This window comes from Vigna radiata, chromosome 6 (genome assembly GCF_000741045.1).
Source record: "Vigna radiata var. radiata cultivar VC1973A chromosome 6, Vradiata_ver6, whole genome shotgun sequence".
In the NCBI taxonomy this organism is placed as follows: domain Eukaryota; kingdom Viridiplantae; phylum Streptophyta; class Magnoliopsida; order Fabales; family Fabaceae; genus Vigna; species Vigna radiata.
The window spans coordinates 36036060-36060696 of NC_028356.1; the positions used below are offsets into that span (position 1 = coordinate 36036060).

General features: G+C 35.1%; 2 protein-coding genes across 2 annotated transcripts; both read right to left on the minus strand.

The window, feature by feature from the left end:
- Positions 1–4326: 4326 nt before the first annotated feature.
- On the minus strand, positions 4327–16450 carry LOC106763782 (probable methyltransferase PMT28). Its single transcript, XM_014647939.2, has 16 exons — positions 15200–16450; positions 14739–14888; positions 12664–12934; positions 12464–12556; positions 11821–11995; positions 11094–11336; positions 10699–10893; positions 9857–10052; positions 8287–9177; positions 8017–8132; positions 7364–7539; positions 6454–6644; positions 6280–6366; positions 5292–5449; positions 4989–5199; positions 4327–4909 (listed from the first exon to the last, which is right to left on the minus strand). The coding sequence occupies exons 1-16, from the start codon at positions 16025–16027 to the stop codon at positions 4757–4759; spliced, it is 4134 nt and encodes a 1377-aa protein (XP_014503425.1). The 5' UTR covers positions 16028–16450; the 3' UTR covers positions 4327–4756.
- Positions 16451–19405: 2955 nt separating this feature from the next.
- LOC106764869 (probable LRR receptor-like serine/threonine-protein kinase At2g16250) lies at positions 19406–24467 on the minus strand. The gene is made up of 5 exons (XM_014649298.2): positions 23884–24467; positions 21763–23797; positions 21325–21447; positions 20843–20865; positions 19406–20416 (listed from the first exon to the last, which is right to left on the minus strand). Exons 2-5 carry the CDS (start codon positions 23589–23591, stop codon positions 19821–19823), a joined length of 2571 nt encoding a protein of 856 aa, XP_014504784.1. The 5' UTR covers positions 23592–23797; positions 23884–24467; the 3' UTR covers positions 19406–19820.
- Between the last annotated feature and the right edge of the window lie 170 nt (positions 24468–24637).

Sequence of the window (24637 nt, forward strand, 5' to 3'; positions counted from 1 at the left end):
GGAAGTAAGAAATAGTGAGTATTGATGATGGGCAAGAAAAAGCCACAAAAAACTAAGGAACTTTCAGTTGCAATAGCTGAAGCTGAAGCATCATCAACCATAGATGATGATAAAGAGCAACAAGAAGCTCAACCTCAACCTCAAGCTCCCAGAAAGAGAGGTAGACCTCGTAAGGTTATTGTAAAGATGGAAGAAAGTGAAGAGGAGAAGGCAGAAGTGATAGAACAACATAGAGGAGGTTCTTTATCAGCACAAGGCACAGAAAGTTCAATGGAAAAAGTTACAATCAACGAGGAAGAGGGAACATCCTCAGCAGCATGCATGATGGTTGCAAAACAAGAGGAGATGCAACTTCCAAAAGTGGAGCCATCAAGAAGCAGAGCTAGGAGGAAAAGCAAACCCAGAAAGAGTAGCTAATATACATAATCATTGCTCCTTTTTCTCTTCTCTTTTTTCTTTTTTATAATTTCTTTCTTTTCATTAAGCAATTGATTCTTGGTTGGTTCCTTGGTCTTACCATGTTTTTGTTATTTAGATAATCGGTATCAAAACTGATATTGATGCTGCTGTTGTTGAGGAACACAAGTGTCAATAGAAACACTTGAAGGAGGAGTTATTGGTTTATCTTCTGCTTTTTCTCTTCTGTGTAAGTCAGTGGTTTATCTTATCCTTACCTAAACTATATGTACTGTGTTATGGTTCCATTCCATGACTTCAATTACTTCTTTCTTGAATATTACTATCCATTTCTTCACTCACTCTCACACACACACACAGAAAAGAAAGTTAAAATCATAAGATGTTCTTGTTTGAGTGTGTTGTTTATGTTGATTGCCTGCAACCACCAACCATAGTTGTGCTGCAAAAACACATGACCCTTATCTTGTTGAGTGTTTTCTTTATCTTCCAAAGTTTAGCTTGAAACTATAGTTGTGAATAAACTATAAAAATATTGGTTATGCTCTTGATATTCTTTTACTGTGTTTTACCTTTTTATATGAAACAATGCATTATCATCATCATTTGTTTGATATTTGATGTTAGTTATATGTTATGTGGTTTTATATAGTTTGATTGCTGCTATTACTATCTTACAATGGATTCTGTTTGTAGCTGTAGAAATTGAAGGTACTGTTTTATTTATTTATTTGTGTGTATGGTGTTGATAGCATTGGAAAAGGGTGATTGAGTGAAGAACAAAAAGAAAGAGTAGAAGAGAGAGATAAAGATAGCATAGAATGTGAGAGTCACGTACCAATGAAGAATGTAGTAGCCGCCCAAGCACACCAATGAATGATAAGGATGGTTGGACGTTAAGTTAAACACCACTTTCGGCAGTAACAAAAACCAAACCAATGCTTTTTTATTGGACAAAGATATTTTAACAATACTTTTTTGACAACGACGTGTCATCATTTTATTGGTTTATTTTAATTTATATTTAAAAATTATTTAAAACGGATCAATCGTAAACTGTATGCGTTGTCAAAAAATTGTTAAAAAGTGTCGTTAAAATAAGTTTTTCCTTTTTTATTTAAACTTTTCTCTCATGTTTGAAAATCTATTTTGTTGATTTTTGCTGTCATGGGAAATGTTTAGCAAACAGAAAAGGAGATTATTTTTTATTTTTTTTCTTGAAAAAATATAAAAATTTATATTTTTATAATTATTTTATTTTTATATGTATTATTAGGGGAGAATTTTGTGTTTGGCAAATGGGTTTTCACCTTTGTTGGTATTTGTGAAACCTATGGTTGTCCAGTGAATGAGAAAGATTCCCTCCATGGCCTATAACTTTCCATGCTAAACTTTTTAAGTGACGTGTGACGTTTTTCTCCTTTAATTTTCCATGGCAAGCGTGGAATATTCAAGATCAAAGTAAAAGATGGCAAAGGGTGACTTAGTACAATGTTTTGACTATGATCAATAACAAGAAAACTTAACAGATTTTGCATTTATTCCCACTCATTGTGTTGCATTCAAAAATATTTAATAATAAATAAAGTAATTTTGCTGTTTAAACAGAGGTGGGCCATGTTATAAGAATTTGGATAACGATGACATAGGTTTTATTAAATTGTTCATACCAAGGTCAACCATTCAGTGAGAATAGGAAGTATAATCATCTTTTTTTTTTAATTTTAATCACAGTAATAGTTATGTATATTAAAATTTATATTATGAACTTTGCCATAAAAATAAATATTTGTCGAGTGCATCCTCAAGATTAAAGTAATAGTTTTATACCGTGAATAGTTTCAAATAATAATTTTATTTTACTGTTTTCAACAATTTAGTTATTTTCCTTTAACCAAATAATAGTTCAGTTCACTGTGTAAAGTTAGTAAAAAAAAAAAACTATTAGATAGTTGTGGGACCTATTAGAAAACCTTGTAAAGTTTAGCTCAACAAAAAGTGATAGATAAAAAGATCATTTAATTTCTGTAAAATAATGCTTTTTGTTCCAATTATTTCTGACATTTCCCTTTAATATATACTTATCCCTTTTATTGATAAAATTTAACATCCTTTTTCTTTGATATTCCATTACTTATTTTAACTGCTAGGTCGTTTATACTCTATTTTATTTTTCTATTAAATTACATGGAATTTCAGTAAAAAAAAAAGGTTAAAAAAGTAACCGAAATCTAAACTAAAGTTAGATAAACAAATGACTAAAAATTCAAATAAAAATTATTTATTGAATAATTTATCAATTAATTTTTTTTAAAAAAGTTGGACAAGTTAATTTAACATCTTCAACTTTCACCTAAAATCCTTTTTCTAAAATAGAATCATTTTTGAATTTTATTTGAGCAGTATGTTTTGTTTAGTGCTCTTATTCATGTCTTCTAGTCGAATTTAGTGGTGATCCTTGCTGGGTTAGTCAAGTTTGTTATTTACTCCATTTGTATTTAACTTTTGTCCTAATTAGAAAAGAGATAGAGATTTTAAAAATTGCTAATTATTGGTTTAAATAACTTATGGGGGGACAATGGTACAAAGGGACAATAATGTTATAATACATGTCCAATTTTGGTTCATGAAAGTTTTGACATAGTCCACATGCATCCCACAGACAATCCTATTCAAGTTGGACAGCTTCCACTACGTAGACTAAATTTTCCTACAAAATTTTACTTTTCATTCTCTAAACTTTTTAAGAACAAACAAACAAACACATACCAATTTCGTTGAAAACATTCCTTAACTTGTAGGATTTTTTAATCATGTTTCCAAGATGAGGATTTTGTTCTTATTCAGAGGTGCTCTGTCATTTTATCGTTCTCAGTTCATATTAAGGACCAATTAATATACAATGACTTAATCTTCTTAGATTCCAATGTTTGAGAGAGCAAAGCAGGAATTTACTCTATCATCTCTCAGTTTATTCAACTACACAATTAATATTGGAAACTAATTACGAAAGCAACCTGGATTGATGTGAATTAAGCTTTAAATCAGAAGATCCTGTAGTGGTCCAAAGTTGTCTTCGGCCAAAAGATTGATGGAAATGGATTATAATTGAAAGGGACGGTTATGGAAAATTGACAGAACATAGTAGCTGCTGTGTGAAAGCATGTTTTGGGGGAAAAGGGAAACCTGAATTGTAATACTAGCAAAAACAAAATGAGAAATAATGCTTCTTGAAAAAAATCTCAGGTGAAAAATATGAAAAAAAATAATAATATCAGAGGATGGGACCAACAAAAATCACGCATGGTAAAAAGCATGAAAATGCTATATTGGTACAATGATGTTGGAGTAGCACTAATAGATATGACTCGGCAAACAATTCCACAAATGCACTCCATATGAAGGAAGGGAGAGACGCAGCATCCGGGAAACTGCTTAGGATTAGGATATTTTGACTTCAAAGTCATAAATTGAGAGTGAGGATGAGGGTAGGAGAGCTCAAAAAGGAATAAACAATGGCTTCAATTTGATCCTAAAAGGCGTGTGACATCAATTTATTTCTCAAATTTTAACATCATTCGTATACTTCAATAACAAAATTTGGCATTCGTTCCCCAATTGTCGTGTTCATAGGAAGTTGACATAGCTTTAGCTTTTTTAATAATATCATCATTTGTAGATAGAAATATGATTAAGAGGCAAATGATCAATAGAATCTTTCAAGGACCAAAGAAGTTCATTTTTTTATAAAATAGCGAAATTGTGAGTATTTGGGTAGAAGAAAACATTATAGTCAATAACTAACATTATTTGACAGTAAAATAATAATTAAAAAACTTAAACTACAATCCGACGCTTGAGATTTGCACAATCTACATGTTTGCATTGGATTATAATATTACTTCGAGATTTGCACAGTCTACATGTTTGCATTGCATTATAATATTTCCACCTATAATCTTCCTCTCCTGATATGGCTATATAACTAAAAGAGTTTGCCAAAATATTGCAACAGAGCAACACTAAGCAATGCTTTGTACAGCAAAACTTCAAACATATTTTACAGATCTCAATCTCAAAAACAAGTTGCTTCTGCAACTACAACATTGACATCCAAAATTTGAGGTAATTACGAAAAATATAATATCCTTTCAACTTGCAATTGGGAAAACTTGGGAGCTTAACGGCTTAAATACACTGAAATGGTACTAGCCTATGTATGAAGCCATGTATTACAAAACTATCCTATTGAAGTATGTTGTATAACCTAATAGGTTATACACTGAAGAAGAAAGATCAACGGGAAAATGAATGTCAGTGGCCAAAAGCACTTAAATGTCTAACCTGATTGATTGTGGCTCGACTTGTGATGTCTCTCTTTCTTATATCTCAATTGCCCTGGATCAAATCCACCTTCCTTGGATCCATAGATGGCCCAGGATGGTGTGGCAGTCATGTAATCTCTGCTGTCAAAAGTTTTTCCAGATGCCACCTGAAAACAAATTGAGGGTAAATTTCATAAACAAATAATCCAGATTTGTCCAAAAGAACAGTAGGACTCGGACACCCACCAGATCATGAAATTTTTCATAGTCTATCCATGTATACCACCGGCCATCGATTTTGAACTTGTTGGTTTTTGCTAAGAGGACACAGCACGAGTGAGCATGCTCACATGCAACTTCGTACTCTCCTTGACTTTTCAAAGCTAGGGCCTCTGAAAAAGCTTTCACATCAGCATGCCAAGGGACATTTTCCATTGTGATTTTTGATGTAGTGGACCTGTGAAGAGTACGTTGTCATTTAAAAGAGGGTCTCAGACTAAACCAAGTTGGAGTACTAGAGTGATAAGGGGAGAAAATGCAGTGACTTACGTGCCACAATACGTAACTCCCTTGATTTCAACAAAGTCAGGATCTCCTATACTAAAGAGCTTAGAATAAGCATCAACATCTTCAGTATTCCAACCTTTCACCAGGGTCAGGCGGTATACAGTTCGCTGATGTTTTTCCCTTAAAGCAGTCAAGGAATCCTGGCAAGTAGTTATGTTATGAACATACACAGATAAACTGATCATGCGGGTAAAGTATACACCACGTGGTAAGATTAAATCCAACATAAAAAGAAAAAGAAACTGAATAAGTTATGTTTTTTCTGTAATTAAATAGTGTCTATTACAACTAGTATTCCACTCTTTATAATGAAAAAAGATGGGTTCGGACAAAATAAACACTCCTCTAGTCCTATCTATAAGAAACAAATCATCGGTGTACTTCTTGCTTTAATTATAAGAACCATAATAGACTCATTTTCAGATGTATTAATTGCTAAATTCCTTTTATACCCTTAATTTAATATAAAGTCCACTTCAAAACTCACGTTCCAAGTAGATACATTCGTCAGACTTTTGCCAGTGATTAACTTGTCTGTGATTATCCCCAAAAGTCCACTTCAAAACTCACGTTCCTTTTATACCCTTAATTTATTATGAAGTCTACTTCAAGAAACATTCACCAGACTTTTGCCAGTATATTGATTAACTTGTCTGTGATATTCTCCAAAAGAATACTCTATGTCCAATTTTGACAGTATGATGATTAGCTACTTGCAGATTACTAACACAAACAGTTCTTTTTTTGGATCTATTACTACATCCATGCTTCAAAATTGGCGATCATGGTGGGCTAAGGATCCTAAAAAAAAGCTCTTGGAAAATAAAAATAAAAACATCTCTGTAATTCTGTTATGCTACTCTTTGGAGCGACTTAGAAGGAATATCTCTGCACCTTATTAATGCACTTGTTAACACTCTATGATTCTACTAAGGACATATTTTCACTCAGAGAACGGAGAAATACTTACAATGAATCTCTCCCAGAAATCGCCAAATAGTGGTCTATCAATTGCCTTCAAAGAGTCCTTTGTTGCAGCATCTACACTGACATATAACTGCAAGGCGGAACAAGAATATTAGGTTTGACTAGCATTAGCAAAACCACCACGAGTTTAATTTAATATCTCTAAATCATGCAATACCTGGGTAATAGGTTTCAGCGATTTAATTTTCTCAGGAAATTGTGCATTTGTAACTAGAAAAGTGGAAATCCTCCTTTTGTGCAGCTCATCCACAAGTGCATTTATCTCTGGATACATTATAGGTTCACCAACAAGAGATAATGCACAATGACGAGGTGAGAGACCTTCATTTAATCGCTCCAAGGTGACTCCTAGACAAAGAGTTAAATGAGGCATTTTAATGAACACGGTGATGTTCAGAAAGGTGGAGTTGCTCTAAAGCTAATATCCACAATATCAGTCAGAATGGACACATAGCACGGTACCTGTGCTCCAGTTTTCTTTTTCTTTTGATTGATTTATAATTACAAAGCACAAGTATGGGAATTAATACAACAAAATGGGCTTTGTCACCATACAAATGCACAGGCATTTCGAGATGGTATGCTACCTAGATTGAATACAGTGTTCGTATAAGAATACAACCACTGAATAAATCATCAAAATTGGAAATTTTTTACAAAGACATCATATATTTAGGTTTTGAATAAGGGCAGGGCTTAAATGGAGGGATTGCATAGAAAAGGAGGGACAGATAAATTTTGCATTTTTGAATTGCGAGAGAGTCTTGCCAAGGGATTGAAAGGTTACATAATAATCTCTCATTTAAAAGAAGTTCTCAAACAGGAGAATATTTATTTGAAATGAAACCTTTACCACTACCCCCCTCTTTCCATCTAAACTTCTTCACTGTAACATATCTTTAGTGTACCCAACGCTTTCAATTAGAGCATATTGAATGATAGTCCACAGCATATGATCAAGGGCTACTTTATCTGCTTCATTATTAACCAATCCCCCATGTAAGTCCACTAATCTGACAAATATCCTTATAATTCAAAATTATTGCAGCATAGGTACATAAGTTTACCAGGAACTCCTTTCATTTGTTTAACCATATTTGTGTGGAGGTCTACTGCAGAATTTACTATCTCTACCGGATCATCCATCTCCCATTGCCAACTTTTCCCTACTGGATTTGTGTGATGCCTCCAGCAGAAAACACATTTATTTGCACATGCCAAGCTAGGGGTTGCCTCCATGCATCTGTGTCAACTCAAAAAAATTGACATAGTGAATTAGGCAGCTGAAATATGCTCAGCAATATGTAAAACAAATGACAAATCAACTTTATTGACAAGCACGAGAAAACTCCACAAAACCCATGGCCAGGATAAAGCCAACCACTTTATGGTCAAATTTCAGATGATGTGAAACCCTAATTATAAGTCCACCACACTTTTCAAAAGCAAAACTATTATATTGCAGCCCAAAGTACACCCTCTTTCTTTCCTTTTCCGGATCCATTCACTGCCTTTCTTGTTTGGGAAATTTAATTTAGACCATCCAACGGTGCAGAAAATTTCATACCAACATAACTAATAAACTCCATCTTTAAATTCAGCGAGAATGAATAAGATAAAGAAGTCAAGCACCCAGAGTTCCAGCTAAAATATAATGTTATGACATGAAACATACCTAGACATATAACATGAAATGAAAAGCATGTCAACTTGCTATTACCTGTGACTCTCGATTCCATAAAACGAGTGCTTATAGCAACCACCTCGACCACGAAGCTGCGCCTTTGTCCATCTACAAATCTTGACACCGCTATGCGACCCAATGATTTTATACCCCTGCAAATGGATAAAACNTCGAATAAAGCCATTTGAAAAATAGAACTTAGACCTACNTCTCATCTACCAAAGTTCAGATAGAAAACTAAATCATCACTCACTAAGCAACACAAAACGCGCAATGCGACATTATGACATTATTCAGACTGTATACCTGCTTCACTAAATTTGCTCGAATCACCGGAGTCACCATTTCCTTTCTGCCACTCAATTTCCCATTACTCTCTTCCCCACTAGCCAATGTCTTCCGCCGTGAAGGAGCTTTACCAGCAATGTCCTCAAGATCAACAATCTCACTCTCCACATCAGACTCCTCTTCGGAACTCGAATAGACGCCATAATCCAGAGCACCACCACCATCACCATCATCGCATTCCGNAACACCACCTCCTTTCAAAACGGCCAGAACCTTCTCACACCACCGATCGAAAACCTTGTCCAGGTCACCACCGTCAACATCCCCCTCGCAAAGCGGAACCACCTCCTTGGCNCCTAGCGCCCTCAGGTGCGTCGCGAGGCCCTTCGCGACGGCGTTGAAGGATTCGCCGTAGGCTCGGCTCCCGACGCCAAAGACGGCCACACGGCAGCTCGAGAGGAGAAGGGAGCCGGCGCGAAAATCCGCGGAGGCTTCGGCGAGCCACGTGGCGAAGAAGCGGGAGGCATCCGGCGGTGCGCCGTCCTGCCACGTGGAGGCAACGAGNATGAGAAGCGTCTCCTTGGGAAGATCCTCGGGCTCGTAGTGCCGCGAATCGACGACGTCGAATGCGACGCCGTTAGAGGCGAGGAGACGGTGGAGGCGTAGAGCGAGGGTTTTGCTGGTTCCGGTTTCTGAGAGGAATATGATCTTAGGTTTAGGTTTAGGGTTAGGGTTTAAGGATAGTTTGAGGTATCTTAAACGACGAGATTTGTAGAGACAGTAAAAGGTGGTGGCGGAGAAGAGAGCGAGAAGTGTGAGACGCGCGGGAACTGAGGATAGCGAATTTGATATCGACATTGTTGCAGTAGAAAATGAAGATTTGTGAGAGAAAATGTGTAGTAATGGAATCTAACTACGCCTTGTTATTCAAAAATGGAGCGAAACGAAGGATCCTTGAACACTGTTTAGTTCAGCGATCTGTTTCGGGAGCTGTTTGCAGCGGCCAATACCAACGGAGGAACCAGCGACACCGAAAAGGTTTATGGGCCGGGCTTTAGAGTTGCAGGCCCGGTTCGTTTGTTTTACTCAATTTTTTTTTTCAATAAAACTTACTATTTATAACTATTTTAGCCTAATTTTTAATAATACCATAATAATTGTAACAATTATTATCTTTATATGTCTTGGAATAATTTATTAAACGTGTGTGTATATATATATATATATAATGTCATTGTTTTAAAACAGTACAAAACATTTAATTAAAATCAATTGCAAACTTAACTACACTTTTTTAGTTTCTCTACTATGATTCATGACCAATTTTGATCTTTACTTCAATTTAATATTCTTTTAAGTTATTACAAACAAATTTTCGACAAATTTAAATTATATAAACAGTCTAAATTATCAATTCTAATTTTAAAAAAATGAATTAAATTGTTTCAATGGAATGTTTGAAGCATTTTAAAAAATATATATATTTAAACTTGAGAGAATAACTTATGCCTTCTTATAAATCATATAAGAACTTGTGGTTATGGTTGTTGTGTTACAGAAGAAAAAAATTGCATACAACAGGGACTTAAGGCCTCCAGAAAGTTTTCTGTGCACACAAGATACCCTCCTTATCCTGAGCAAAAGTCATCCTAATCTCCCACTGCATGCTTTTCAATATTTCTTCCAATGGATTTAGAATTTCAACTTTGTCACGTATGATTGTCCAACCTCCTGGCCTTGTTATACGGTCCATCTCAACAACAATGGACACAGGCTGCTTGCACCTGCAAAACAATTGTTTCAAGAACATGAAACTGATCTTAAGCATGAAGTCAACACACAAATTGTCACATGCAATTCTAATTTCCCTACAAACGGTTGGGGATCTTCCGTCGACCAAAAATAAGATCAGTTTACAATATATTAGTGAGTTCAAACCTCACTTTAGAAATCAGTTTTATGGAATTGAGTTAGACTTAAAATTTACTTCTTAAGATGGTATCAAATCAGAATCACTCAAAGTCTAGTTTAAAGATAAGACAAGTTTACAAGCTGATTTTGTAGGGTTGAGTTGGGCTTAAAATTCACTTTTGTATCTAAAAACCTAACCATTTGAGGTCACATTAGTGGTACTTATTGTTTATACATTTAAAAAATCTTAAGTGGAGGTTACCTCATCATTTGACATCTTATAAGATTTTGCACTCAATAGTATCATATCAGTGTCTGATATTTCTAAAAGGATAAAAATCAACCAAGAAAAAGCTAACATGAACCAGAATCAAAAGTCCTTCAGTTTATATGTAGTAAAAGCATACTTGGACCTTCTAATTTTACTATAGTCCACAAGAACAGGACCATCTCATGTCAAGAAAGAACATCTAGAGAAAAACATGCATAGAACAATGTTAAGACTTTGTCCAATAATACCTGTTTTTGAGCCGTGAGAACAAATGATCAGCATGCAGAAGGTCATATGTTCTTGGATAAGTGCCAAATGACTCACACCAATCATGGTACATACCAACAAGCCCACGTTCAAAAATGATGGGAAGTGTATCAGGTGCATGGACAGGCACTACATTCATCACCCAGACCTTTTGTTGAGAGAGAGCTACAGCCAATCTGAATTACAAGGGAGAATTGTGAATTCATTTTTGCCAGTGTTTCAAACATAGGAAATCATGCAATGAACAAAAGTTAGACATGCATTAAGTATGTATCAGAGAATAATGCAGCTCACTCATTGATGCAAGGAACCTATCCATGATATCTACAAGGACTTTCAAATTGAGTACAAAATCCAAACTGGTTTCCTGGCATACCCTCCATAGATGGATTTCATGTCCATTACATTCCGAATACTTGTCCAGTTAATGCCTAATCCACTGATATATGACTTATTAACAACAGCATTCCAGTGATTGGTGTCTGCAACCACTTTCTCTTTGTTGTTCACCCAATCAGGATAGGTTTCAAGCCTCTTGGGCCATTCCTCAGGCCATTCTGCCCCATGTTGTTCAATTCCAGATGGAATAGGGTGCAAACATGTCTTCATGGGAACATACCTATTCAAAGAATATTGAAAATTTACCAATTAATGAATGAGATAACCTGATTAAACTCAAGCAACTAAATGCAGTACACAAAGATTCACAAACACACAAATGAGGAGTTTGGTTTTGGAAGTATCCCGGGCATGTAAAGTCTAAACATAATATCCAATCATAATCTGTTTTTCCTAGCTTTGTTTGGAAGCTCAAATGATCAATTCTAAGTGTTAACCATAAATATAGTACATAACCAAACAAAGTGACAACCAACTCTAATCACAGGCAGCAACACCGTCATACTAATGTGTAATTTTATGTCATTACCAGATCAAGGAAACTCTGCTAATATAAACTAACGCAGACAAATCAGGTTGGCATGCTGAAGATAAATACCCTTTTACATTCAACAAAAACAAATTGTAACTGGGAACATAATGTAGAAAGCAATGATATACTGCTAGAAGATAAATTTAGCAAAACAATATTTACAGTATGATACCAAACTGCATCAGGATTTTCATTTTCTTTGCAAAGTGGTGGAATTTTCTTCCTCCTCAGTTCGTATATGTCGTTTCCTTCAGGCTTCTGATATATTTTAACTCCAACTTCTCCAACATCATCACTTTTGTGAGCCAGAACATTCCAACAAATAGATGCAGTCAATGTTGTCATGGCTGGAAGAGAAAAGATATGTAATTGTCACTTTTATGACATGATTTTTGTCATGTAACAATACAGAGCAAGGTTAATATATACACAAAAAAGCATTGCCAGATAATGTCTTTAAATATTTTCTGCTGAAAGGCTACGTGCATCTGATCTCCAACAGTAAGTATAATCGATATGGAATACACTGCAAACTCTATATCATAGGGAACATATGATATACAATTTTATGATAATTCAAAATTTTACCTATATTTTATATTATATATACGATTGAAATGTGTATTTAATTGTGACCATTTTGGTCATGGTTTATCATGACCAAACCAATGAGCCATAATAAGAAATGGATAATTTTTTAATGCATTAATAAACTAATTAATATCCTGCTACAGTTTTGTCCAAACAAGAATACATGATAATAGTAATTAATGATAAGAAACTAAGTCACTTATGAATCAAGCATGAGACCAAACCTTCTTCTTCTTCAATGCTGTCATGTTTGGTTGACATAATAAAGTATCCACCGGGTCTTAAAATCCTATTCATCTCCAATAGAAGTTTTCCACCTGAAAAAAAAGAAAAAGTGGGAAATTTCAACCTGTTCTTCCAACAAATAAAAGTAATTTGGAGAAACTATTTCCAAAATCAAGAAACTGAAGACAGGAACACAAACCATTGGAATGCCAAGGTATGCTGCAACCTGCACAATGTATAGCATCAAAAACTTGACTTGGAAAAGGAAGTCTCCTTCTATTGAAAGGACTAATCACTGCTGGAAAACCCCGTTCAAGCGCCACCTGAGCCAAGTCCACTAGATCATTCTTCAATCCTAGTGATAATGTTAAAACATCCTTATCAAGAAGAGCAGCTGCAAAGCTCGAATCTGTACATCCAATGTCCAGGACAACACGAATGTTTTTACCCCATTCAATGTCTGGTACCATCTATAATGTTCAGAATGAGTATCAAAATGTTTCCAACATGACACAAATAAAGAGTAACAATTTTATTTTGTTTAGTTGAAACTTGTAAGCTAGTATAAAGAAATATCAATATTACCATCACAATGCATAAAAGAATATACAAAGAGATATATAGTTGTTCAAATAAAACCAAGCGCTGAAAATGGACGTGGCAAAGAAAGCCCAAAAAAATATTCAATAACTTGTTGAACAAACTAAAACAATACAGTCCTAGAAATTTCAGTGTCATATATACATTTTCATCTTATCGTATCTATTGTTAGGATATATATTTCAGTCGTCTTGCCGATTGGCATAACATAACTCTTTCATTCTGCAATCTCAATGTACATAGTTTCCCTTATTTATTTGAAGGGTTTATTAACAAGCTTAAAGCTAAGTAAGCTTTAGCCTGAGGAAGAGTATTAAAACATATGGAATGTCAAAAAAATATCTTATCAAATTCATAAAGAAGTGGAATTTGTCTTTAACTAAATTCAAACCGATTTGTAAGGTGAGATTTGCACTCACTTATATACTATAATTTGATCTTAACACACCCCTTTATGCCAAGAGTTGGACATCTCGAGTTCGGAACTAGGGAAAACCTAATAACGGGTAACACGATAGACCTAACAAACTTTACCAACATAGGCTTTGAACAACTTTAATATCATCTTAAGAAAGTGGAATTTAAGTATGTGAGGTTTGCTCTCATTTATATACAATACTTTAGCCTTATCTCTAGTTGATACAGGCTCTTCAACATAAATAAAATAAATTTTGTTTCAGAAACAGAAATAATCTATCATTAAGCAATGTTCCTGACATTGACAATAGATGAAAGTACTTTATATATTGTCGTGTTTTACATAAAAGAATTTCAAAGCACGAGATCATGACTCATGAGAGTTGGTTGAGGTTGTATAGTTACACACTTGTACAGAACATGAGCAGCATTACACTTGAGAAGAGGTTTAAACCGCATAGGAAGTAAAGCAATAGTGAGAGAGTGGCAGCACAGGGTTGCCATAATAATAGACATATTTCTATGATGTAAAATTAAAATGCTGAAATTTTTATGTGCTAAAATAATACACAATGATTTTTATGGAAACTGGATAAGAAACTAAGATTAATTTTCCAAAAGAGAATGAACAATGTGTATTTCAAATATGAAAGGTATTACAGAAAAGAATAGGTTTGGTTCCCCAGCAATATATTTCCCACACCCTTCCTTCTCTCCCCATGTCTTTTTCAATACAAACCTCCTTTACTCTTAACTTACTGACATGTTAACTAACTCTTAACTACTTGTAACTAACATCAAATAGCCTTATTCCCATTTCCCTTATTTCTTCTCTCATAAACCTTTGTAATAAGAGGTTGCCTCCATCAGATTTTCAAGGCATAACAATTGGAAAATAAGTGTCAAGCTTACTGAACTAGCCGGTATCTAGATCTCAAAATTATCTAACTACATGAAGTACACACCATATGAATTTGGTAGTGTTAAAAGGAGAAACCTACCATAACTTGTCATTTCCCTTAATTCACTGTTGCCCCAAACAGAGAATTCCACGTATAATGAAAAAAAAAAAAAAAAGTTACCAAATTACCAACAAGTTAATGTCTAACGTCAGTAAGGTAGTTCTGAGATTGTCATGTTAGATAAATAAAACTCCAGAAGATCGACTTCTTATAGTTTTCATCGATGTATCAATTCTGTTTGTCCACAATCATGCTTAGAGGTACCAAACATAGCACAACCTAGTAGAAAACTTACCTCTTCAATGGACTCAAGGTAGTGATGAATCCCTCCCTTGAACTCGGATTGGTTTTGGGGAAATGTAAGATACTCTTCAGACTCCATCAACCAATTATGTCTCTTTATGTAAGCAGCTAGTTTCGGGTGTGCAACATTCTTATACAATATCTGCACTGACACAAGACGTTACCATGAGAAACAAGAACATAAGACACCGATATTTAAGCTTACGTCCCAATTTTGAATAAATGTCTGAAGAAACACAAACAAGACAAAAATAAAAATTAATCTTTTAGTACGAATTAAAATTTACTTGCAACTTTTCCATAAGCTACCCTATCTATTTTCTGCATAAACACACATAAATATAAACTAATAAGGGATATCTTGTATCTCAAAAACCAAAGAATTATCTCAATTCAAATGCTCAAAAAACCAATAAGTAATCCAAAATAGGATTTTATGCGTTTTTCATGTACCTTCAATTTGCTCTCAGGCCAAGGCAGTGGAGATCCATACCCTTCATGAGGAAGAGGAACCAGACACATAAGAGGTGTCCTAGGACAACTCCTCTCTGTATGCCGGTAGCTTGTTACTTTACCACCACCAACTTCAATATCAATGCAGGGAATGTAATTATGCTTGCTTCTAGAACTACACAATTTCCAGCTATAGCTAGCATTTGGATCAAACAAGGGTCCTTTCACTTTTACCTTGCTTTTTTTTCTCAACTCCTCCGCATCTTCCACCACCTTGGAATCATCCTTATCCACGGATTCAGACAAATCACTGCCACCATCAGCATCCACATCCACATCCACATCACTCTCATGATCCACTTTCTCTTCTTCACCCTCCACCTCCTCTTTCACGTTCTCTTTCTCTTTCTCTTCCTGGCCATGTTGGGGTTGAGGCTCCTCTGACCCTTGATGATTCCCTTTCTCCTTGTCCTCCTTATGCTGCACGTGTTTCTTCTCTTTCTTGTTGTCCTTTCCCTTGTGTTGTTCAGAGTGAGGACGCGTGGCAGAAGAGTGAGAAGACCCATTACCGTTACTCTTACTCTTTTTCTCACTCTCACCACCCTTTTTAGATTCATCTCTCAACTTTTGCGGCTTGTGAGAAGAAGAAGAAGACACGGGTTCCGCAATGTCCTCAAAACTCTCCCTTTGGGAAGTGACAGAGGAAGAAGAAGAAGAAAATACTCCCCACACAAAGATGAAACAGAGACCCATTACAGTCACAGCTGCCATCTTCACCCACAATCCATGAGGGCGTTTCGCTTGCCGAACCAACCGAGCTATGGCCATACTTCAATCCAAAAAACGAATTTTTTGCAATTCAATGATCGATTTAAGCTCTTCGAACTACCACCACCCTGCTTCTAAAACGAATCTGATCTAAGTCTATCGGTCCAACAAATGAAAATGTAAAGAGTGAAACAGCGGAAATCGACAACAATTGCTCAAATCTGAGAACTGAGACAAAGAGGTTTAGGTGGAAGAAATGATGTCTGTTTCAGAGTGTCGAATGGGAAAGTAAAAACTTTGACAAAGCAGAAGCGTGGGAATGGTTATTATAGAAAACGAGAAGTTAAAGACACAAAAGGGGTTCGAAGTTGCGTCAGTGGTTGAGGCATCATGGTTAGGCAGAAGACATGTTCCTCGGAACTTCGATCCGTATGAGGTTTGATGCAGAGACAGAGTAGATTATACGTAGTCAGCGCTTAATCAACAACGGTAATAACCAATGTGCTTAAACATTATTATTACAAACAATTATAATTATTTTCATTATTATTTCAATTTTAGACCGAATCTTTCGTGAGCAAAATCTTTTATCTCTTTAAATGTGAATTGTGTTGTGGAGATTAATTATGAATTATCATAATGAAAGAAGAATTCAAGAAAGATTGCATAATTTAGAATAAAAATAGATAAAAATGTAAATTTGTATTATGGAAAATGTAAATCCACATTTCAAATTGTATAATACAAAATGTGTAAAACTAATATTTTTGTTCTGAATAGTGTAATTTGAAATTGTATAATTTTATATGGTACAATTGAAATTTTAAACAGTATAGGTTGCAAGAAGAAAACGTGGGGTGCTGGAAGAATTTTCCATCACTTGTTTGACCTATGTTTTGTTTGAAACATACATCCTTTTTTCTTATATAAGGATGTTTTCTCATTGCTTGATTTGCCATTTTGTTCTCTTCAAAGCTTTCATATTTTGATTCACGGTGTTTAGATTCTTGATTTAGAAGCAACTAATCACATGACTTTTTTTCTTACTACACTCTTCAATTTGTATGTGAAAATATAAGAGAACAACTCATTATGGTTGGAAATGGTGATAATATATTCATATGTGAATTCGAAAATATAACATTAAAGGATGTTTTATATGTTCTATAAGTGACTAATAGTCTTTTATATATATATATATATATATATATATATATATATATATATATATATATATATATATATATATAACTTTACAAAATATTTGTATTGTTGAGGAACTATTTTTCTTTTTTTAATGTATATTTCAAGACCTTGTTATCATAAGTCAACAAGCAACATAAGAAAACATGGACAAATTTCTAAATATGGTTTCAACACGGGTAATTCAACCTTATAACATTTATTTCCTCATTTGTTTACATTGAATCTTTCAAATGTGATATTTGTCACATGTCAAAGCATTATAATTCATTTTATTCATATATGGTAAAAAGAGTAACTTTTCATTTGAGTGGATTTACTCTTATGTTTAACCATTTTAAAATTTATTTTTTGAAAGAAATTGTTGTTTCTTTGATCATTATATTTGTCTCACAATGGACTTACATTATGAAAAGTAAATATGTGATCTTTCAAATATTTATTAATTTTTTCTATTTTGTCTAAAATTAATTTAGAAAAAAATATATAAAAAAGAATTAGGTATAATGGTATTGAATATGTGAATTAAGAATTTGAAAATTTTATGGTATTATTCATTATCTAACATGTGCTAACACTTCACAATAAAACAGAGTTGTAGAAAATAAAAAATGTCTTATCTTCTAAAGGTAGCATATTAGTTCAAAGTACATCCACGTACACCACTAAAAAATTAAAGTTTGACACTTCAAAGCCTTTATTTACAAATACTTAACAAAAATATTATTTGAAAAAAATTCTTTTAACAACACCTTTTTAACAATTTTTTACAATACATACCTGACAACTTGTGATTGTTCTGTTGTCAAAAAATTGTTAAAATATTAACATTCATATTGTTTTATTCAGCATACATTTTTTTTTCAATAAAAGATTGCAAACTCTCTCATGACAAACAACTATCTAATCTACGGAACTTTGGTGAATATTGTCATTGATGTCAAAAAATTCCTACTTTGGTTCAAAATTTCACATGAATTGAATATTAAACTCAAACTATGAGAGAAGAGATGGATGCATACACCAAAAAGACTTATTTATATTCCTCAATCAACTCTTCATTTTATTGTTGTTTTCTACTTATTCTTTATTCCTTTTTCATATTAGTCAATGTGAAACTTTGGTGAATATTATTGATGTCATAAAAATTCTTAAGCCATGACTAAATGTTGAATTCAAACTATGAAAAAGAAGATGAATGCATTAGTAAGAGAAATTCAATGGTAGCAAGCAAAAATGGTGTATCAAAACATAAGATCATGAGTCTGCTGTGAGGAAGGAGAAGAAGCCAAACTGATACAAATTCATATCGAGAATGGAAATATATATTAATGAGTGATATAATAGAGAAGTTACACAATAGATCTAACAAACAATAATCTTAATTCATAGTTACAAAATGTAAGATTTATCTCCAACACCAACATTCTCGCTCCTGACAACTCTAGAGCTTTTAATGCATTGGAAATGGGACTTATTTTATAACCCAAAACTTTAGTCCATTTTGTTTTGTTTCGAAGCCCAATTAGGAATCGGTGACTACCTCTGGCAAACTGCCACTGCCTTCAAGAACAGAAAAACGTGACTCCCTCGAAAAAGCTAATTTTTGTTACTGTTTTGTAACTAAGGAGGAGTTAGGTTTAATAGGTTTAGAGGTCCCTATACTTGGGGGTTTGTTTCAATTAGGTCCTCCAATTTTGAAAGTGATCAATTAGGTCCCTAATTTTATCAATTTGAATCAATAAAAGTCTTTCCGTTAAATGCAGTTAACGCCGTGAAGTTTTTGAACATGTGACACGCTGACGCTTACAGGTGGCACCGTTTCAAGTGCATAGGTGGATTATAAAAGGGTGAAATCCCTTTTAATTTAGGGATTTCACCTTCAAATACACTCTTTTAATTTAGGAATTTCACCCTTTTATAACCCACCTATGCACTTGAAACGATGCCACCTGTAAGCGTCAGCATGTCCCATGTTCATAAACTTCACGGCGTTAACTGCATTTAACAGAAAGACTTTTATTGATTCAAATTGACAAAATTAGGGACCTAATTGATCACTTCAAAAATTGGAGGACCCAATTGAAACAAACCTCCAAATATAGGGACCTCCGAACCTATTAAACCGAGGAGTTACTAGGATGTGGTGTTTTGTATTATGAAGTTCATTTATGAATTTTGAGTGAGATATAATGATTTTTTGTGTGAATATATAGATTTTGGAGACCAATCATGTCACACTTTCAACACTTCAAGATTAGGGCTTATGCCACAGAACTCAATAAGATTTACAGTGCTAAATACAAACTACCAATGGACTGCACGAGTAACACAACCATTTTCCCACTTCCAATTCCTCCTGATGAATGAAAACCCTCTCATTATCTTACATTTTGTCACACAATTCTTGACCTAAAGAAGGGCTGTTTGAATGAGTAAAAAAAATCAGTTTTTTTGAACTCTCATATAGCAGACATTTCAATGATACCTCTTAATCACTGGCAGTATTAAGGTTTTCCATTGCTTCAAAATGGACCATAATGGATGCTGGCTAGGTACTGAGTTTGACCTGCTACTAAGAGGCAACTGCTATGGCACCACCAACCAAAGACCTCACAGACTAAAGAAAAACCAAATCTTTCACAAGTGTTTATCCTGCCTCTCCAGCCTCCACATCTTGCACTTCCAATGGTTCAGGGAAAATTTCATTGGATGACCTTTTGTTGGAAGATGAGTGATCATTTCCACTACTTTGAGAACCTACTCTTGATTTCTTAGTGTCACTGCTACTCTCTTTGTTTGCATGTGTTGTGGCAACAACACTGTCTGATGAACTGTGTCTCCAGCTACCAAAGAAAGCAGTGCTCCAAGATTTCCTAGAAGAGTTTGATCTCAACCTCGCTGAGCTGCTATTATCTTCTCTCACAATCTTCAATGGATTTTCCAATGCTTTTAGGACATGTCTCATTGGAGGACGTTTGGAAGGCTTTGGATTCAAGCATGCATGAGCCACAATTGCCATAGCCCATACCTCTTCCAATAGGTCCTCATCCACGATCAGTTGTGGGTCAACAATCTTAGTCACACGCTCTTTATCGTACAGAGTGATGTAAGGCAAGGTTTTCTCTAACCACTCTTTGGTAGTGCCATCATCTGACTTGCTCACTTCAATGTTACCTGTAATCAGTTCCAGTAAAATCTTCCCGAAACAGTACACGTCGTAGGTGCATGTCACTGATGATTTACCTGTTCATTTGCACACCATGAAAGGATAAATGTTTAGGATTTCTCTTGTTACAGTTTTAAACAACAAAAGGGCCATGAATCTTAAAGCCAAATATTTTACTCTGCACAAAAAGAAAGTTTTTTTTTTTTTTCAGAGTTTTGAGTTGTTTTGATGATAAAAAGTTGTTTACAATTCCAGCCACATGTTTGAAACAATAGCTCAAATTTCTAACGAGTTATTTTGATCATAAAAACTGATTTTATGAATCTAAAAATGTGATTTGTGATTATTTTTCAACAGTTTGTGTTCCATCAATTGTTGAAATAATGTACAAAGTTTGAAATAATGTCCATCAATTCTTAAAATGACAAAGTTTCTGGCTTAATATGATGGATCAACAATCTGATAAAAAACTAAATAGGCATTGCTAAACCAATTCTACTCACCAGGATCGCCTTCACTAGTAGATCTGCAAAATCACAAGAAAATAAACAGTTTGTTACAACCTTTTATGGATACAAAAAGGAACAAGAGAATGAATTTTAATATAAACAAAATCAACATGCGGTGATAACTCTGTAAGCTTGCTTGTGCTCTGTGTGCCTTGATTACAAGAAGCATTCTTAGCAATAGAATGCAATCTTTTTTACACATCAATTTTCAGTGACTTAAGAACATATGCAAAATTAAATTAACTAGGTCAAATGTCTAAGACAAAGCAACAAATATACTAATCATAGATACGATCAAATCATTTGTCTGGCCATTATGTTGCAACCATTAAAAGCTTCAGTATGTTTATAAATCATCACACATCTCTTTGATTTTTTTATCCATAGGAATTGATTCACTTCTGCTCTAACAATATCTCTTTGATTTTCATTCATTCATCACAAAACAGTTATGCTTTATTAATTTAAAAACTTACGGCTTGTTGAAAACCCTTGAGATGACTCCCTGTTGAACATCTCCTTGGGCGGTAACCTGGCTCAAACTTCCAAGTCGCACTTCAAATTTATCATCAAGAAGTATACTGCTAGCTTGGACATCCCTTCAAAAATCAAGAGTGCAATTTTAGTAATTTGCAGAACTAGAAAAGTTCTTTCACACCTCCTAACTTTACTCATTGTTAACAGTGACAATGATAACAATTTAATGCAACGGGATTGTAATGTAAAATATAACTACATAGAGAGGAAAAACATTTCTAACAATCATTCTAAGATAGAAAAGGCATCCAGCATGCCTTATTTTGACAACATAAATTCAATCAAATTTTGCAGACAAATTCAATTTTTGTGGCGTGATCATATTTTTATAACTACGGTGAGAGAACCGTAACAATCTATAATGCATTTGGTATTACCTGTGGACAAGGGGAGGGCTGCACTCATGTAGGTAGGCTAGGCCTTCAGCAGCTCCTATTGCAATTTTCAATCTCGTGATCCAATCCAGGGACTGTAATTTACCATCTGACTCATTGGCTCTGTGCAAAGAAGTAGCCAAATCTCTATTTGGCATGTATTTGTAAACTATACATTTCTCATTCTCATTGTCCAAGCAGTGGCCCAGGATTGGGACCAATCTTGCATGTGAAACCTTACTTAATAGTCTCAATTCCACGACATATGATTCTCTCTTAAATAAATTCAAATCTATCTTTTTGACAACCACAGTTGCTCCACCTTCCAAGACTCCCAAGAAGAGGACCCCGGAATGGCCATTCTTTATGACTTTTGCTTCGGCAAAATTGTCAGTTAGACGGATAATTTGCTCAGAACTAAATGCTTCTCCCACGCCAGGCACAAAATCAGCATCCTTAGGAGGTATAGGGCTTTCCCCTTCCTGAACAGGTCCCTCTTTTTTGGTCCCCCTTTGAACTTCCGAGCTTCTATGATTGTGACATTGTTTTAGAACCAGCACAAGGACCAATGTCAGCACCGCAATAAAGCCAAGCCCACCAAATATTCCTACCAGTATGAATACCACCCTTCTGCTGGACTTAGATTCTGGGAATGAAAAGGGTAAATTTCTTGCAGTATAAAAAGCTCTACACTCTTCCAAATTCCTCTGGTTTGGAGTCATCTGCAGGCAATTTCTATCTACAATAACATTACCACCACCTTGCACCTCACCTTCCAAATAATTACTTGACAAATCAATAGTTTCAAACTTGTACAGTGACATGTTCAGAAATCCATAGAACATATTATTTGACAGATTGAACACAGCACCAGCAGAGCTATCATTCCAGCTGGTGAAATTCGGCAGTGTCCCAGTGAGATTGTTACTGGACACATCAAGAAAGCTCAACCTGGGCGTTGAGCTAAAATTATGAGGAAGAGCACCATCAAACGAATTGTCGCTGAGAATGAGAACCTCGAGGGCCGAGAGCCGTGAAAAAGACAAATTTCCAAAAAATGAACCCGACAGAAAATTTTTGCTAAGATCAACCTCAACCAACTCAGAAAGGTTACCGAGTTGAGAGGGAACCGACCCAGTGAAAGAATTCCCAGAAAGGTTCAAATTTTGCAAACTCGAAAGGGCACCCAGTTTAAGTGGAACAGACCCACTCAAGTAGTTGTAAGAAAGATCAAGCCTTGTGAGATTCCCAAGTTGAGTCACAGAAGCAGGCATATACCCTGAAAGAGAGTTATTAGAGAGATCAAGAACAGTCAGTCTTGTGAGATTCCCAAGCGTTGTAGGCATTTTACCAGTGAGAAAATTCCCTGAAAGCACCAAAACCTTCAACCTACTCAACCCCCCAATTGAATTAGGAATCGAACCCATAATAGAACAAAGCCTAAGGTCAAGTACATCCAACACCTTCATGCTCTCACCCAACCACTCAGGAATAGACCCATTAAGCACGAACCCAGAAGCATTAAACGATTCCAACAGTGTCAAATTCACAAGAGAACCCACTTCAAAACTTGGGTTAAGGCTACCCAACCGGGTTCTCCTCAAACCGGACACGTTTATACCCACAACTCGACCATTCCGGCAATGAACTCCGGTCCAGTTCCGGCACGGTTCTGTTTTTATGGGCCAATACTTTGCCCTAATCCCCAACGACGATCGAAGCTCCCTCAACGCGTACCATTCCGTTGTCGAACTCAAACGCATTCCCATTGTTAACCCAACCATCAACAGCAACATTGAAACCACACTCACTGCAATTTCTCCCATTCCCATGAATCCTAAAACTCAACTTCACTTCTTTATTTCACAAATATCCTCTACAGTAAAAATTCTGCTCCACTCGAGTAGAACTACTATCACTGCAAAAGTTCTCCTTCTGGGTCAAAACACAGTGGCATACCAGGTCTTGAATTTGAGACTGCTACTTAACCTGTACCCGTTGATCCATGCGCTGAGTGTTAAACTGAACTTGACTTCATCTGCATCATGCATGCAACAGTTTAGTTCAATTCGGCAAATTTTACACGCAACCCATAATTCTATTTACTTTTTCACTTTTGTTTACCTGCACACGATTTTGTTCCGCCGTCTCTTCTGAACTCCGACACAACCCACGAAACGGATCCATCAATGTTTCAATCGGAAAAAATGTCTCCTTTTTTTTATTCCCTCCCAGGAAAGTGGATGAAACAAGGCTTTGGCATGTTTAAGGTTGTATGTTTGTGTAATGTTGTGGTGTGTTTTACATGACCAAAAGGGGTGATGGTTTGGGAACAAAGGTGAAGCTTTTGCAACTAAACATTAAATGGGTGCGAAGAAAATGGATAGTGCATTAATGGTGCTCCCAACGGCCACAAGTCGTAGTTTGTTTCTAACTCACCGAAGATATTAATGAAGATTTTTGAGAGAGAGAAAGAGAGAGTGTGAGTTTCTTCAGAAAAAAGTTGGAGTGTGTTAATGGTAGTTATGGGAAGTGAACATGGTGTGTGGTTATGGAGGTTGGCTTTGGGAATTTGGATAATACAATACATTACAACAACAAATCAAGAAGTTGAAAAAAAGAAAATGATTGTCAATTTGTTGTTAGAAGTTTCGTGGAATTGCATGGCCTTTTTTTCTGAGTTGATTTTTCTTTTCTGATTTTTGCAGGAAACATGAAAAATATGAGACCCCTGAAATCGCCATCAACTGATCATGATGACATGGAAGACTTTTTTTTTTCTTTTTTTTTTTGTATTTACTATTTTACAAATTTTATTATCCTAAGTTTCTTTTCCATGTTTTATTGTTTTCACTCGATGATAATCAAACACTTTAAT